This window comes from Morus notabilis, unplaced genomic scaffold (assembly GCF_000414095.1).
Source record: "Morus notabilis unplaced genomic scaffold, ASM41409v2 Scaffold1731, whole genome shotgun sequence".
NCBI lineage: Eukaryota > Viridiplantae > Streptophyta > Magnoliopsida > Rosales > Moraceae > Morus > Morus notabilis.
Window position 1 is genome coordinate 22,683 of NW_010360241.1, and position 11,429 is coordinate 34,111.

General features: G+C 34.2%; 1 protein-coding gene across 1 annotated transcript; it reads left to right on the top strand.

The window, feature by feature from the left end:
* The first annotated feature begins 1,322 nt into the window (after positions 1-1,322).
* Positions 1,323-6,489, top strand: LOC21386498 (ruBisCO large subunit-binding protein subunit beta, chloroplastic). The gene is made up of 15 exons (XM_024164243.1): positions 1,323-1,489; positions 2,708-2,949; positions 3,122-3,247; positions 3,570-3,707; positions 3,795-3,890; positions 4,006-4,248; positions 4,320-4,554; positions 4,661-4,830; positions 4,952-5,029; positions 5,131-5,202; positions 5,320-5,424; positions 5,581-5,673; positions 5,766-5,858; positions 5,994-6,117; positions 6,203-6,489. The coding sequence occupies exons 2-15, from the start codon at positions 2,725-2,727 to the stop codon at positions 6,214-6,216; spliced, it is 1,812 nt and encodes a 603-aa protein (XP_024020011.1). The 5' UTR covers positions 1,323-1,489; positions 2,708-2,724; the 3' UTR covers positions 6,217-6,489.
* Positions 6,490-11,429: the final 4,940 nt, after the last annotated feature.

Genomic DNA, 11,429 nt, shown 5'->3' on the forward strand with positions numbered 1-11,429 from the left:
TCATCTCAATCAGAATTAAAACGAAAAAGTTATAGCATTTTTAAGAATAGAAAAAATACTGTTCATTAATTGAGTTTGAGTTTTTGAACTCGAGTTGAAGGGGAAACTTGAACTCGAGTTTTAGTCTCAAACTTGAGTTCAAACTTAAAAGAACATGAACTCGAATAAAGTTGTAACTCGAGTTGTTTTTTTTGAGTTTTTAACTCAAAAATGGGGCTGCCAACCAGCCTCTAAACTTGAGTTCAAGTTTCTCCTTCAACTCGAGTTCATAAACTCGAACTCAAGTTAATGAACAATATTTTTTCTATTTTAAAAGTACCATAACTTTTTTGTTTTAATTCTGATTGAGATGATTTTTTTCTCCTATGCAGTCGCAAAGAAAAGACGAATAAAACCCCACCCATATACCATATTAAAATTTTTCATTACCATTGAGTTTTTATTAAAATACTATCTAAATACAAATTTAAGTTTTAATCCACCCAAACACAAACTCAAATAGATTCTCAATTCAAATCATAACTCAAATGTACACATCCAAACACAAACTCAAGTTATAATTTCAATTCAAGTTATAACTCAAACTCAACTCAAGATCATCACTTAAGTCACTCTAACTCAAAAATACAAAAGAACAACCCCTAAAAAACTAGAGACTAAAGACTTTTGTTTGTTTGGACCAAAACTCAAAAAAAGTTTGAACTCAAGTTAAAACTTTACTCAAGTTCATGTTCTTTTGTAAAATTTGAGTTTGAACTTGAGTTTTAACTCGAGTTGGGGCTAAAATCTGAGTTCAAGTTCTTCCTTCAACTTAAGTTCTTAAACTCAAATTCAAGTTAATGAACAATATTTTTTCTATTCTTAAAAACGTCATAACTTTTTTCGTTTTAATTCCGATTGAGATATTTTTTTCTATGCGTTCACAACGAAAAGATTAATAAAACCCTACCCATATACTCTATTAAAATTTTCTATTACCATGAGTTTTTATTAAAATACTGTCTAAATACAATTTTAAGTTTTGACCTATCCAAACACAAACTCAAATAGATTCTCAATTTAAACCATAACTCAAACGTGCACATCTAAACACAAACTCAAATTACAACTTCAACTAAAATTATAACTCACTTAAAATCTACACTTAAATTACTATAACTAAAAAATACAACCGAACAAGCCCTAATTTGTCACTCATTAGTATGTTTAGGGACCCATAGCGCCAATTACTAAAAGAGATGGAAGCAGCAAGGGAAACGACGCCGTTTTAAGCCCAAACCCTATCTCTTCTGACCCAATCTCTTATAACATATCGGTGCAACTTCTCCTCCATTTCACTGCATCACTTTCATATTCCCTCTCTTCAAACTTCTTCTCTTTCGCTAGCCATTACTCGCTCGGCGAACGCGACGGAGCGAGGGAGCTGAGCTCTCGATTTCCCGACCACTTTTCTTTCCCGAATCCTGCTCGTCCCTTTTCCGTTTCCTTGGTAAATTCCATTTTCAATTACAGCTCCAAATTTCTATGAATATTTGAGAATTGCGAGATTTTCTCTTCGATTTCTTTTTTCTCTTTTTTTGGATACTTTGAGCTTTTTTTGTTCTTTTGGCGGTTGGGGTTTCTGATAAAATTGGCTATGTTTGTCTTAGAATCGAGAATTTGGACTGGCTGGAGAGGAACTTGAAATTTCAGTTAGGAACATTAAACAGTGTTGTGTTAGTGTTTCCAGTGATGGTTTTTTTGTTTTGTTTTGTTTTGTTTTTTTTTTTGAGATTACATTTATGATAGAAGTTCATTTTGTATATTCATTTTCGTTTTATGGTTTCCTTTTTGTTCTCGTTTTCTATATCACTTTCAGTTTTGTGTTTTAAAAATACTTTGTTTTGAGTTCCGTTATGTTTATTATTATTATTATTATCATTATTATTACTATTATTATTTTATTCCTCGTTGGTTCACTTATTAGCTTACTCTCATAACTTCGACTATTTTTAGGAGAAGGCGTAATTTAATACTAACTATTTTCTGGGGTTTTTTTTTTTTTTTTTAAATAATAACATGCAAACACAAGGAAAAAGTTTACAAAGCAATTCCTCTTTCTCCCCCGTAGTTTTACTCAAGTTCCAAACACAAGAAAAAAGTGAAAAAAGTATCATTTTCTTCCCTCTTTTTTATTTTTTTTCTTCATACATGTACATTTTTTTCATCATAAAATTAAGGTTCCAAACGGAGTTAAATTTCTGGTTGAAATGACACAATAGAGGAATCCGGTAGAAATGACCCGTTTTGCTCTTTCTTAGAAAACAAAAGAAACAATGAAAAAATTTGACCAGATTAGCTTTGTTCATATGTTTGTCTATTTGATTTAGCTATCAAAGGAAAAGCTATTTTAGTTTTCTGTGGTTGCTGGTGGTGAATTAAAGAAGGATGATTTCTGTAATAAGTCGCGAGGGAAGTCACTCATACTCGTAGCTTCATTAATGTTTGTCTTTGTCTTCCTTATTGCTGAATACAATAGCTTAGATTCGTGAAATACATGATTATCATACAGAAGGAAATAAGTGAGGATTTAGCTAGGTACTTGTTTGTTTTGGTGGGTTTAGCGATTCAATGGAAATGGCTTACACTTCTTTGATTTGGGGTCATCTTTGGATTGTAGTTTATTAGATTGATAGGTGTAAAAAAATGATTTGTGTAATGTTGGCAGATAATTAGAGAGAGTAGATGGCATCTACGTTTGCTGCCATGTCATCAGCTGGCTCGTTGGCTGCTCCAAGCGGCCGCGTCGCGGACATAAAGTTCCAAAAGCTGTCATCGTCTTCCTCCATTTCCTCATGTTCCTTTGTGAAAAGGCGAAATGTTGTTAGAAGAACGGCTCCTCCAAGGATTTCTGCCATGGCTAAGGAGCTTCATTTCAACAAGGATGGCTCTGCCATCAAGAAACTTCAAGTGGGTTTCTTTTATTCGTTTAAAAAACACTGTTTTACTGCTCTTTCTCTCCCTCTCTCTATTCTTCTTCCTCTTTTTTTTTTTTTTTTTTTTTTTTTTTTTTTTTTTTTTTTGCCTGGATTGCAGTTTTGGATTTTGCTTATACTTGTGTTTTTGTTGAATTCTTTTTCAGACGGGTGTCAACAAGCTCGCAGATCTTGTTGGCGTGACCCTTGGTCCTAAAGGCAGGAATGTTGTCCTTGAGAGCAAGTATGGCTCCCCCAAAATTGTTAATGATGGTGTGACTGTGGCGAGAGAGGTAATCTGCCTCTTTAATATCCCATTTTTGTATCTTGAAGTTGTAATTCTGTCTAATATATTCCTATCATTTCTATCTATGTGCTTTTCTTCTGGTGCCAAACTTTGTATTAGAACTATTATGAGTTTATTTTACCTACTTCGACCAAGCTTACAATCCCTTATGTGAAACCTTTGGGTTTTTAGTGACAATTTTATCATGTGTTAAATACGACTTAGCTATGCCGTATATTCTTTTGAGTTCCTGAATTCATCTCTTTTAACCAGTTTCAAGTATCGTTGACTGCTGTATTGCTAATTGAATATTGCCTGTGTATCCCCAGGTTGAATTGGAGGACCCAGTGGAGAATATTGGAGCTAAATTAGTGAGACAGGCAGCTGCTAAGACCAATGACTTGGCTGGTGACGGCACAACTACATCTGTTGTGCTTGCACAGGGTCTTATTGCTGAAGGAGTCAAAGTTTGTATTTTGTTTTGAAAGCTGAACTACCTCTATAAAAGCTAAGAAATAGGGTCTAACCACTATTGAGCGGTTTCATTCATTCAGGTTGTGGCTGCTGGAGCGAACCCTGTTCTCATCACACGAGGTATTGAGAAGACCACCAAAGCTTTGGTGTCCGAACTCAAGTCAATTTCAAAGGAGGTAGGTGAACTGTAAATGAATGGTGTTTGAAATATTAGTCGTGATTGGTGTTTGTGGGTGTATTGATATTAGCTGGTAAAGATTGTTTAATTTATCAATCACTTAACGCTTGCAGGTTGAAGACAGTGAACTTGCAGATGTGGCTGCTGTTAGTGCAGGAAACAATTATGAAGTAGGAAACATGATAGCTGAAGCCTTGAGCAAGGTGGGTCGGAAGGGTGTTGTAACCCTTGAGGAGGGGAAAAGTGCTGACAACAGTCTCTATGTCGTTGAAGGAATGCAATTTGACCGTGGTTACATTTCACCTTATTTTGTTACTGACAGTGAGAAAATGGCAGTGGAGTATGAGAACTGCAAGGTAATGTATTGGACTTTAAGCCTTTAGGTACATATTGGAACACAAACTGATTAGGGCATGTGTCTATGCAGTTGCTTCTCGTTGACAAGAAAATAACAAACGCAAGGGACCTTATCAATGTTTTGGAGGATGCCATCAGGGGTGGATACCCAGTCTTGATAATTGCAGAAGACATTGAACAAGAAGCACTAGCAACTCTTGTTGTGAACAAGCTTAGAGGGGCACTGAAGATTGCTGCCTTGAAAGCTCCTGGTTTTGGAGAGCGCAAGAGCCAATACCTTGACGATATTGCCATTCTCACTGGAGGTTGTTTCACATCTACTTTATGAAAGTCGCAGTCTACCTTTTGGTACCAATCACATAGTTTGTTCCTATTTTCTACTTACGTTTTGACTTTTCAATTGTCACGCAGGAACTGTGGTCAGAGAAGAGGTGGGGCTCACCTTGGACAAAGTAGGCAATGAGGTCCTTGGTCAGGCTTCAAAGGTGGTGCTTACCAAGGATACCACCACTATTGTTGGCGATGGTAGCACCCAGGAAGCAGTTAACAAGAGAGTTGCACAGATAAGAAATCTTATTGAGGTATCACTTTTCTTTGCGTCATAATCCATTATCACATTCACATATGTAAGAGCTAAATCATTTGTGTGCTTGGGTTCCTTGTAAGTTAATTGATGACTAATTTGCCAATATCATTTTACAGGCTGCAGAGCAAGACTATGAGAAGGAAAAACTTAACGAGAGAATTGCTAAATTATCTGGTGGTGTTGCTGTGATTCAGGTAAACTTTAGCTACCTGTAAATGGTTGTCATTCGTGATGTTATTTCACCAAGTGAATTTGAAAATAATCTCCCTTACACGGAATTGTTTTTAACCTCAAGGTTGGAGCACAAACTGAGACAGAGCTTAAAGAAAAGAAATTGAGAGTTGAAGATGCTCTTAACGCAACAAAGGTAATCTACATGTCTCACAGTCAAATGTTTAAAAACATTATATCCCTGTAATGGTTTTCTGTGTTTATGGAACATAAAAAACAGCCCGAGCTAACGTTCTCATTTTCTGGCTTCCAGGCTGCTGTTGAGGAGGGTATTGTAGTAGGTGGTGGATGCACCCTGTTGAGATTGGCATCAAAGGTGGACGGAATCAGGGATACTCTTGAGAATGACGAGGAAAAGGTTTTTGTTCTTCCAACCAGCGTGGCTATGCCTGTTTTTACAATTTGGCAGCAGACAAACACTATTTCCAAAGGGTGTCAACTGTCAAGATTCTTCTAATATGCCCCCCCCCCCTTTTTTTTTTCTTGTTTTAATTCAACCTTTTGATAATTTCAGGTCGGAGCTGATATTGTCAAGAGAGCTCTGAGCTACCCATTGAAATTAATTGCCAAGAACGCTGGTGTTAATGGAAGTGTTGTCAGCGAGAAGGTAATATTTTTTTTTTCTCCGCTGCATAATGATTGGCTTCAATGTTAGCATGCTGAGTGGGGAATAATCTGAAGCTTTCTCTTTCCCTTCAGGTGCTCTCCAGTGACAATCCTAAATATGGATACAATGCTGCAACTGGAAAATATGAAGATTTAATGGCCGCGGGAATCATTGATCCAACCAAGGTTTGTTAACTATGAGAATTCATTATACACCACGTTCTTTGTGAATCTGAACTGAACTTAAGGACTTCAAATTTTTGAACCGCAAATAAATTGAACTAAAAATAAAAGATCTCATGTTATCCCTCAATTTCGCAGGTGGTCAGATGTTGCCTAGAACATGCATCCTCCGTCGCAAAAACATTCTTAATGTCGGATTGTGTAGTTGTTGAGATTAAGGAGCCAGAATCGGTGCCTGCTGGCAACCCCATGGACAACTCAGGTTTCTATCTTTGAATTAAAATGGTTGTCAAACGGGAAACTGTAAAGGGTTTCTGTTGACTTTTTTTTCTTCTTTTGGATGGCAGGATATGGATACTGAGTAAATTAAGCATATCTCGGGAGAGATTGAATAAAGATCAAGCTCGGTGGAAAGCGCTACTCAACTCATTATTGGATGGTATTTTTAGTTGTGGGGTGATCAAGCTTTTGGTATACAAAACACGAGAAATTCTAGTGAGAGGCTAACTTAGCATCGTGGAGTGCGGCTTGTATTGAATTTTGCAGTTTGATTTGTGAAGAATTGTAGAATTTAACTGATCCTAAAAGAACTAATTTTTCTAGTGAGAAATTTCTTGTGCATTTCTTTTTTATTTCCTTGGCTACTGCTACTCCTACTAAAAAGAGGTGCATTGCTTAATTATGCATGAAATCCAAAAAGTGTTTATAAGGAAATTTAAGTTTCGTTCATTTCACCGATTCGAGTTTTTAATTTTAATTTTGTTTTCACATAAAATTACGTAAAAAGTGTTACAGTAAAAAATTTTCACATAAAATTACGTATTTGAATTCAATTGGAATTGACGAATTGAATTAGGCCTTAGAGTCTATTGCATCTCTTCTTCTTTCGGTTTTTCAAATACTGTAATAATGGATGTATGTCTTGATAGATTAATTGGCCTGGAGGGTCAAAAATGGATCTCTACTTGTAACTTGACAGTTTACTCGACAAAATTCAGTCCATTGAGATGCAGCAGCGTAAGTTTTCACTTTTAGGCTCTGAAATTTGGTGGTTGAAAAAGCTTTCACTACTACCGTTCCATATGGACCAACTTCCATTTGCTTTAAGGGATGCTTTAAAATCCCACTCCAAAAGAAAGCTTGCTTGCAACATTCACTCACGATTACCACCAAAATGAACCTTCAAAATCTCAAAGCTTCATGTGCTTTTTGGTCTTTTTATTTATTTTTTTGTTTTCACGTCATTTTTTTCTTTATCCCATTAACCTTTTTGCAGCACACTAATACTCTTGTCAGTGCACTAGGCAAGTGAAACTAATAAGTTTGCTTTGCTAAAATGCTCAAATTCAAACTAATACGTTTGTTTAAACCTCATAATATCAACGAGTGTTGGTGTAATTAGATTTGGTCAAGAGTGTCACTGTTATTTTGATAAAACACATGGAGTATCAGTATACTAAGCTCTATTAAAAACTTCTCCTTACTTTATGATGAGATACCAAAACTTCAAAAGGCAAAAAAAAAAAAAAAAAAAAGAGAGAAAGAGAAAAATAGGCTAAGACTTGAGATAAATTAAAATTAATAGGCCAATAGTTTACATAAGTTAATAAATAGGCCAAATTATTATTTTTGTCCATAACTTGTCTAGTTATGAACCATAACTTGACAAGTTATTGTCCATAATTCACGGTTTTTGTCCATAACTTGTCTAGCTATGAATCATAACTTGATAAGTTTGTCTATAACTTATCTGGTTATGAACCATAACTTGACAAGTTATGGCCTATTAATTTCTATAACTAAAAATTGGCCTATATATTTTCTTAAGCTTTTCATATTGGCCTATTTTCTACTATTTCGGAAAAAAAAGAGAGAGAGAAAGGATTAATAGGCACCAAATAGTCAGAATGCTAATAGTTCAGAGCTAAGAACGTCAAAACTCCTATTTATGATTGTATGTGCAAAGATTTATTCAATTTTATTTTAAAACATAAATACAAGTTAATAAGTTATCCATTACGTTCCTTTTTATTAAAATAGGAACAAAGATAATCTCCTTTACATAATGGAATTAGTTGTCTTGTTGTTTGCTTCAGTAATTACAGCAGCTACTAAATATCTTGCTCAGGATGGATTTGTTTCTAACAAAATCAAAATTTTAGACAGCCATGTACAGTTGTCTATCTAAACAATTTGCTTTCCATTTGTCGCTTCAATATAATTACCAGAGTAAGCGCTATAGCTTGTTTTCAATACTTTCTTTTGGTTCTACATTCCTATCATGAAATAATGAATTGAGTTCGCATAGGCATTTTAGATACCGTTATTACAATAGCTTTTCTGACTATATTTTTTGGTCCTCCGCTCATTCTACCTGGTTTAATGAATTCAAACTTTTGTGTAATTCTACTTTAAAGTAACAATTCACCCATTCAATTATTACATATTTAATTCCATCATTAAACAGAGTTAGTTTTGTACATTTTTTTTTACTAGGTCCAAAATACGCGATTGATGTTACAGTCTATCTCCAACCGTTAATTATGTGGGCCTTAAATTAATCAATGATCTGAAAAGTTTTGACTGACGCTGCAATCTATCTCCCACCGTTAATTATGCGGGCCCTAAATTAATCAATGATATGGAAAGAATGGTGTTGTCACGCGCGTACATTTTGTCCTTGGCCAAATTCTTGTTTTGTTGGACTTAAAGATGTTCTAAATCCATATTTGGTTTAAGAGACAGTGTGCTGCTAAACCATGTTCTTTCACACTTTATAAATAGATAGACATGCAATAGTGCTTCTCTAAATGGGAAAGGTTTAAAAGCAGCCGTTTTATCTAAGAGTTCTAATAATTCTTGTTCTGTGATGGCCCCTTCACAGTACCATTTACCAAATTATCATCTAGATGAAGAACTAGGATTTGCAATATCTGAATCACGGCTTCGCAGAGAATTACACAGATCGTTTGATCTTAATCGAATTGTGATTTTTCCGACTTCATTTGATTCAGAGGAAATTCCACCATTTCCAACCAAATGCCAAAATGATATCCTTAACAAGGTAGATTATATTTCCCAATATACATATATTAGATAGATCACTCCCTATTTACCTTGTAAAACAATGGTGTTGATGGTGCTATCTTTACTTAAAAAAAATGGTGCTGTGTTATATTTTGATATTCAATTTTCATAAAATTTTAGTTGGGGCAATTTGATATTTATTTCCTAAATTACCAGTGTTTCTCTTACTGGTTTCGTTTTTGTTTTTTTTTGTTTTCCTTTCTAACCAGTGTTTCTTTCTTACTAAACATTCTCTTCTTGCAAGCTATAGGAGATTCCTCTTCAGTTATCGAATTACAGAAATTATGTACAAGATCATATCCTTGTTAACATTATAATTAGTTTTAAACTCTTATAGTTTCTAATAGAACTCATAAATTTTCCAAATTGATTGCTTTTACATGCCCATGATATGATATCACAACACATTGTTAATATTATTATTTTAATTTTTTAGTCACTTCGAGAAAATTGATACCATACATATACATTTTTTTTTCCTTTTTTGTTTGAATCACACACACACACACACACACACGAGTGCATATCATTTATTATTATTATTATTATTATTATTATTATTTATAATAATTGATATCTAAGTTGACTTTATGTTTCATTCTTTCTTAATGTTGGAAAGAAATGCTTCCAGAAAGACAAAAAAAAGAGAAGCATCAAAACATGGGAAACAAGTCATGAAGACGAAAAGGTTGGTAATGACATAGATTTGGAGCTTAGATTGTCACCACCAAAAGAGTGTAACAGCATTTCATCATCAGCACCAAATAGATCAAAATCTTCTTCATGTGTATCTTCTAACGTAAACTCAAAGCATGAAGATTTTGATTCTCTTGCCTCTGAAGAAGAAGTGCCAATATCCCTAATCTTAATGGGATGCCCTCATTGCTACATGTACGTAATGGTCTCCAAAATTGACCCAAAATGTCCAAAATGTGAGATCTCTGTTTTGATTGATGCGTTTCGTGAAACCAATTAGGATGAGCTAGTTAAATATTTTATTCGTTTTTATGATTTTTGTTCCTTCATATAAGACGTTAAGAACTTTTGTCGTTTAATAATAAGAGTGTTCACAAACATAACATATCGGTAATCTCACACCTGACTCCATCATAAAGTGTAGAGTTTGAATTCCCCACTTTTAAGTTGAGAAACTAATAATAAAAATTATAAGTACTTTAGAGGGAAAAACATTTATATGAATACGAAATCTATATATCCTTATCCAAATACAATTACATCTCCTAATAAAAAAGTTATTTCTTTTAATTCTATCACTCTTGGCAGGCCTACAAATTTTAAGAACAACGTGCTATTCAAAAGGTGCCAAATATACCAATGTGATTAGCAAATATGTGAATGAGATGAGATTTTATCGTCTTAGTGAGAATAAAAGATGTTTGATGTATTCTTTAATATCATCTTTTTTTTTTTAATTTCTTGAAACTCATTCTTTAATATCCTCTTATTTTACCGATTTAAATTTTTAATTTTAAGTTTTTACAGTTAAAAACTTAAAAAAAATGTCACATAATTTCTTGAAACTCATTCTTTAATATCCTCTTATTTTACCGATTTGAATTTTTAATTTTAAGTTTTTACAGTTAAAAACTTAAAAAAAATGTCACATTTAACTCTTTCTGCTATAGTTAAAAACTCTAATAAAATATCACATTTTAACTTGAATTAAAAACTCAAATTAATAAAATGAACGAGGCAGTTATATTTTACACACGTGATATATTTTTCACTTGTATATACTACATAGTTCACGACGAACAAAAAGTTTTCCGCGACGAAACTGAAAAACTCCCCTTCCCCCCGACGAGTAAATCCTTTTTGTCGGAGAGGGGTAAGCGCGCCACACAAACTTGCCGTTGGCGCCCTAACTTTATTTTCACTTCTCTCTCTCTCTCTCTCTCCCATTGAATCCCAAAACCCCAACCTCCTTCTCTCTCCTTCATCGCTGTCACTCCACCATTGTTATCGTCGGAGTAAGTTTCCACGACTATGTCTCTCTCCGTATCTTCAGTTTCTGGGTTTCTTAACCTTGACTTTCTCGATTACGCGTTCTCTGTTCGTGAATGTTTCACATCGGACTTTTTACATTGATGATTGCGAGCTCTTACTAATCTTGCTGATCTGTTGATTTTCGCTGAGGGGCGAGAATGATTTGGTGATTTCTGATTAATTTCGTGATTTCATGATAGTTTCTGGTTTAGTTGTGATTTTTAGTTTATGCTTTGTTGTCTTGTTTTTGTTCTAATTTATGTCAAACTCCTAATTTTACATTTCCATAATTTTCACTTCAATAAGGTCAAAACTGCTACAGTACAGTACACTGTAGTCTATTGCTTTGGGGAAAAATTGCATCTTGAGGAATTATATTTCGAGTATACAGAAAGAAGATTAATAAAGTGATGAAAGGTTTTTGAAAAGGGATCAGACAGAAATGGTTGATTTAGGAGTAAATTTGTAGCTTAATTTTTG

Coding starts and splice junctions, on each gene's coding strand:
- LOC21386498 (XM_024164243.1), top strand. CDS start 2,725: ATGGCATCTACGTTTGCTGCCATGTCATCAGCTGGCTCGTTGGCTGCT. Junction 4,249..4,319: donor TGGAGTATGAGAACTGCAAG/GTAATGTATTGG, acceptor GTGTCTATGCAG/TTGCTTCTCGTTGACAAGAA. Junction 5,425..5,580: donor TTGAGAATGACGAGGAAAAG/GTTTTTGTTCTT, acceptor TGATAATTTCAG/GTCGGAGCTGATATTGTCAA.